Source organism: Pteropus alecto, unplaced genomic scaffold (assembly GCF_000325575.1).
Source record: "Pteropus alecto unplaced genomic scaffold, ASM32557v1 scaffold48, whole genome shotgun sequence".
NCBI lineage: Eukaryota > Metazoa > Chordata > Mammalia > Chiroptera > Pteropodidae > Pteropus > Pteropus alecto.
Window position 1 is genome coordinate 1082433 of NW_006442110.1, and position 5688 is coordinate 1088120.

Sequence of the window (5688 nt, forward strand, 5' to 3'; positions counted from 1 at the left end):
TTTAAACGATCAAATCCCCGAGCTGGCTGGCCATACCCGGCCCTGGCCCTAATACTACGGAATCCCCTATGATGGGGTTTCAGACACAGTTCTAGGGAGAAAGAGTTCTCTCCACCACGGTCTCCTGCCCTCCTTGGAACCCCACCTGAATAATCCTCTACCCCGCACCCTCTCCCTCTCGGGTCCCTAATCCAAAAGTCACCACACGTTCCAAAATTCCATGTGATTCCTCTTCCGCCCTAATAAAAACCCGTCTTTCCATCTGGTCCTTAAGCAGCACCTCATTTGCAGCCTTCTAGCTCAGTCCCCTGTCATTCGATAATCTAAAAGTCCCTGCAGAAAGGCTCTTAGAGGATCAATAACCCTAAACCCACATTTGCATCGCAGACAACATAATCTCTCTTCAGCAAAGGTTTGGTGTAGATGTTATGTACACAAAAAGGACATAAGGGGAAGCGTGTTGGCAACGCCCCCACCCCACCCCCCGCCGACACATCCCGGGAGGAGGAGCTCAGACAGGCTTCCAGCCCACACAGCTGGGAAGCCGGCTCGCTGCCAGCTCTGTGGGAAGCAGTCGCGCTCTCCTGCCTGGCAGTCCTGGGGGACAGGCTGTTCTCCAAGGCTGTCCTGCACAGCCACGCACCTTCTGGTGGGTGACAGGCAGGCACGGAGCCTGCGATCTTCTTGGCAGGAAAGACAGAGCGAAGGGTGCAGCTGTTTTGTCTCTTCCCCTGCAGGACAAGGATGGGAGGAAGGGTCAGTGCAGGGGATCTCAAGCTTCACATGTGCACGTGGTCTGCCCCAGATGCCCAACCAGGGCTGGGGGAGGAGCCTGGGAGGCTCCCGGGGGCTCTGAGCAAGTGCCTGAGGGCCACTCCATGAAATGCACTGCTCCAGTCTTTGGGCCTGCAGAACCTCGGAACGGCACTTCTAGGAAATTCGCTCTCCTCTGGGCTGAGTGTCTCCTCTGAGTGCAGGCTGGATGGAATTCAGAGGGCCACAGGGCATGTGCCCAGGAAATTATGGACTTTTTTTTATTTTGCAATATTCCGGAAGAATTCTGGAAAGCAAACAGCGCTGACCATGCCACTGCTGTGTGCTCTGCTTTTGGGACTGACAATGAAGCAGGGGACTAGCGTTTACTGAGCATCTCCCAGGTGAAGGTGCTTCCACACCCCCAGACGCTCTCGTCCCCGTGTTTACAGGGCTGTGTAACCTGCCTGCAGTGACACCGCCAGGGAGTGGCAGAGACGGGTCTGATCCCAGAGCCCACGTTCCTGCCACCACACTTCTCTAAATAAGACAGAAGACTCCAGCAGCCGTGAAAAATTAATAAAAACAAACTATATAAAAAGGGGGGGGGCAAATCCCGCGTGAAAAAAAAAAGGCAAGATAAACAAAGTCAAAAGACAGACTGGGAAGAAATGTTTGTGACCCCGGCAAACATCTTTCCACTATATAAAGAACTCCCATGAGTAGATAAGAAAGGACCTACCACCCAATAGGACAATGAGCCGAAGCACCAGCAGATTCTGCACCGGGGGGTAACCGGGAAGGAAATGCCAATGAGAGCACACGGATCGCCTCTGAGGACAAGCCACCTGTCTACTGAAACCCATCAGGGTCGTACGCTTTGCTCCAGCAATTCCATATCTCAGTGTGCGTCCTTCCAAACACGGCAAAATGTGTGAGGTGACAAGCATGAGCGTGCCAGCACTGGAAGCCACCAAAATTTCCATTCATAGGGGACAGTTAAGTAGATGTAATGTAATAAATCATACATCATAATGCATTACGCAGTGTTTCTAAAATGGAATACTATGCAGCCATTCCCAAGAACAAAGCAGCTTTCCATAAGCTAGTATGAACAACCTTCGAGACATATTGACGAGCTGAAAAGGTACAGCACGTCACCTACAGCACACTTCTGTTTGTACGGGCAAATGTCCCCATGGGCGCCACCCTCCCACTCCTGTTTGAGGCTCTCACAGCTCTCATCTCCCCTCAAACCCACGCCTCTACTCCATCAGCTGGTAGCATTGCTTCCTAGTCACCGGAAAAGGACCCCCACACTCCTGGCCTGCATCTGTCCGTGCCCGCTCCTTCCCGTCCCACGGCCCATCTGAGGCCGGCCCCTCTACTGGTGCATCTCACCCCCTTTGCCTGTGTCCCAAGCAAGGGCTCACTGCGTGACACACGTAAGAGCAGAGGCAAGCGACCTCACAAACATACCGCCGGTCAGCAGGACACCTGCAGACAGGCTGAGAAATCCGTCTCTCACGGGGAGTGGTTAGAACGACACTGTTCCTGGTGAACAGCTTACATCCGTTTCTTAAACCTACGAAGATGAAGAGACTTGGCACCAGGGGGTCTATGGAGACGCAGGCCCTTCCTGAAGCTCCCCTCGAAATGGCTGCTGTCCCGTGCCCCAACCACGAGTCAGGGACCAGCGTGAGCCCGGAGTCCGGGCCAGTTCCCTATCAGCAGGGACCACCCCCAACCCTGCACGACACACAGGTGCCTTGGTTGCCCAGAAAAACTGCTGCACCCATCCCCACAGGACGCGGGCAACCTCTTGTGTCATGGAGGAATGAGCTATAAGGACAGGAAGATGTTCTCTCGGGCTGGTCAAAGAACCACGAACTTTGCCATGATGCTGTATTTTTCCACCTAAAAGGAAAAAACCTACAATGAGTGGGGATAGGAAAAAACAAGGCAAGGCCTTTTGCTCAGTGGTGCTCTGGGAGTGTGTGTTGCAATGACCTAAAGTGACTTTGCGCAAGCCCATGCACAGAGTTTTACTTGGAATGTTCCTCCCCATCCTCTCCCAAGACCTCATGCAACTCTCAGGAGTTATATTTAGGAACGTTTTACAAAATACCTTTTGACCCACATGGCATAAAGAAGGTTGTCAAAAGCCACCATGTCCTTGAGAGCCTCCTTGCGTGTCCCAAGTCCTTGAGCCGAGCCTCTTGTGGGCTCTGTCTGTGCACCAAATGGGCCTTTATTGATTATGGTGTGACGTGCTAAGGTACAGGGACAGGGATAGATGCTGGCAAGGGTGTGCATGGGTTTGACTCTGGGTGTGGCCAGGCCCTTCTGGGTGGGACACGGCTTCCCCTGAGAGTCAGGATGAAAACTGCCTCTGCGATGGGGCTGGCAGTCACCAGGTCTAAGTCTGTACACACCCGAAAATCCAGGACACCACCTGGCCCTCCACTCTCCAAACGCTGCCAATCCCAAGGGAGCCTAAATATACTGTTTCTGAAGTCTTGTTGAGAAGCCATAACTGGCATTCTAGAGGCCAGGCCTGGACATCAGCTACAAGTCACTTGTACGAATGGTGACAACGGCCCTGGTGATCCAGAGCTTCGGACGCGCCCTCCCATCCAGGTCGTACTCAGATCTGTGGTATGCTGTCTGAACTCTGGTACCAGCATCAACACCAAAGTGATTTTATTTGCGCGAAGCTATCACAGTGAACTTGCATTATTGGATCATGTCCTGAATGGACAGGGGGAAACCCGTCCCGAGCCACATTCAGGTAGGGGTGGCATTTCACACCTCCTAGGGTTAATCTGTGTGCTCAGTGTGGTCAAAGCTCAGAACTAAGTCGAAAACCGACACGCACAGACCTCTAGTCAAAGTCTGTAGCTTAGGGAGCCAGAATCCTCCACCCCATGGCGAGGTAATGTCAGATCACCAGGACAAAAGTCACATGTGAAAGTCAATCACGCAGGCTGCCGTTGGCAGAACCAAAGACTGTCCCCAACGAATGCTGTTCCTGTCACTGCTGCCCTTAGTCAAGGAAGGGAGCATATTGCTGGGGTTGTCTGTTCTTTTATTGAGCAAACAGACAGCTCCCCACTGCACAGCGCTGCACAGTCACACAGATCCTGCTTGCTGAATCTGTCATTCTTTAGAACTGCTGAGTGTGTGTTTAGGCACAGTGCTGGTCAAGACACCAGGCTATCCTCCAGAGACGAGATGTGAACAGCAAGTCTGTCCCTTGGGAGAATATTGCCACAGGGTTACTTTTACCTTAATCCAAAGTCCTTGCTGGATTCCGTGATCGGAATGGCCTTATGATTAACAGGCGTTATGGATGAAGAACAATCTGAAACACAGATACAGAAGGTGGCTGCCATGGGTTCCCCAGAAAATCAAAAGGGACCCAGGAGAGGGTTGTCGAGAGCCGTGCGGTCCCAGGGCAGCCCTCCCAGCTGGCCCTGAGCGCCGGCCTCCATCTGTCCCTTTGGTTATTACTGGCTCCACGTGCGCCAGGAGCAAAAGCTATCACGAGGTTACGAATCGGTGCCCGAGCTTAGAGGAAAATAAAAACTGGAATGTGACTCTTAGCCCTGTTTTTCTCGATTAGATAACACTCCCTGCGCGCTTGGTGAGTTATCACGCGTTTACACAGTCCAGACTTTGTTGTTTCATTTTTCCAAGAGCTGTTTGCTTTTTGCCCAGAATTGAGTCACTGGTTTCCTGACTACATAGACCACTGCTCTCTCCCAAGTCTATGTCACAGGCAGATACCAAAGCAGCTAGAATGTTGAACAGCTTATCCAAGGTCACCTGAAGGAGTTCCCTAAACAGTATTCTTAGCTTTGTGTAAAATTTTTAAAACAGGAGGTGGCCACATTTTAAAACGTCTTTCCAGGAGGTACAGGAAATTACGATCAATGGACAGAAGTTAAATAGATAGAACGAGCTAACAGCTAGGTCTGTTTCCCCTATCTGTAAAATGTATATAATAGTTCTTAGTGGATTTTCGTAGAAATTAGGAAAAATAATATGAACTACCTAATATGATGCCTGGCATCTCACTATTATCAGCCTAGATAAAAGATGCCCCAAATGGAAATATCTTCCCCTGAGAAGCACTGTCCTAAATCATCTCTGGTGAAGGCCCAGAGGGCTGTTATTTGCTTTTTTTTTTTCTGTTTCAATTCATCATGCAATGATATTTTTTAAAAATTCAACATAAAAGAGATGATTAGCGCAATAAAATTAACAAAGACATACAAAATACAATCAGGACTAAACATGGCCTTAGAAAATCTTCCAAAGACCATCCCTCTCCTGTTACAGATGGGGAGACGAAGTGACCTGCTCACAGTCCCACAGCAGATCAAGGGCAGTGCGGGGACAGGACTCAAGTCGTACTCCTGGGGCACGCGAGGTAGTTCCCAGGATAGCCCACGATCCTGGTCAACCTCTCCTTCTCACGCTTCTATCAATCAGAAGGGCAGAGCCACACCAGGGTGAGGCCCATGAGACATTTGCCCTGGGTGCAAATCTTAGGGAGTGCCAAAACCTCCAGTCGTCAAGATAAATACTATTTCGATATATTTTTTTATAGGCTAAGTTATGCTGTGGTAAATAATTATCAAAATCTCAGTGGCTCGACCCAACCCAAGTCCAGTGCAAGGTGAGTTGCCATCCGCCACCATGCCGTATGCCATTTGGAACATGTGACCTGCAAGATCATGGCAGCGGAGGAAAAAATGGAGGGGACATACCAACTCTTCACTGCTTGACCCAGAAGTAATACGTACTAATTCTACTCACATCTCATTGGCCAGAATTACATATTCCTATCCTACTGCCAGGGTCCTGGACACGTAGAGGATCACACAGATACTTGGTGATGATCAAGAGCCTCTGCTTTATTCTTGGGGT

At 50.4% G+C, this 5688-nt stretch overlaps 1 protein-coding gene across 4 annotated transcripts; it reads right to left on the reverse strand.

Annotated features, from left to right (window-relative positions):
• Window positions 1-413: 413 nt before the first annotated feature.
• Window positions 414-5339, reverse strand: LOC107196301. 4 transcript variants are annotated; one of them, XM_025039034.1, is made up of 4 exons: window positions 2882-3245; window positions 2573-2670; window positions 2233-2338; window positions 414-731 (listed from the first exon to the last, which is right to left on the reverse strand). In XM_025039034.1, exons 1-4 carry the CDS (start codon window positions 3067-3069, stop codon window positions 512-514), a joined length of 612 nt encoding a protein of 203 aa, XP_024894802.1. In that variant the 5' UTR covers window positions 3070-3245; the 3' UTR covers window positions 414-511. The 4 variants fall into 4 exon arrangements, 1 of the variants encoding a protein (XP_024894802.1); XR_001517694.2 differs by lacking the exon at window positions 2882-3245 and adding an exon at window positions 4042-5339 and having other exon boundaries at window positions 2233-2670; XR_003042789.1 differs by lacking the exons at window positions 414-731; window positions 2882-3245 and adding an exon at window positions 4042-5339 and having other exon boundaries at window positions 741-2338.
• Window positions 5340-5688: the final 349 nt, after the last annotated feature.

What these genes read in the sequence shown, in the direction of transcription:
- LOC107196301 (XM_025039034.1), bottom strand. Translation starts at nt 3,069, where the DNA reads ATGCACACCCTTGCCAGCATCTATCCCTGTCCCTGTACCTTAGCACGT. An exon ending in ATTCCTCCATGACACAAGAG is followed by an intron (nt 2,339 to 2,572) that starts GTTGCCCGCGTC and finishes TCATCTTCGTAG; the next exon opens with GTTTAAGAAACGGATGTAAG. An exon ending in AGGTGTCCTGCTGACCGGCG is followed by an intron (nt 732 to 2,232) that starts GTATGTTTGTGA and finishes CTTGTCCTGCAG; the next exon opens with GGGAAGAGACAAAACAGCTG.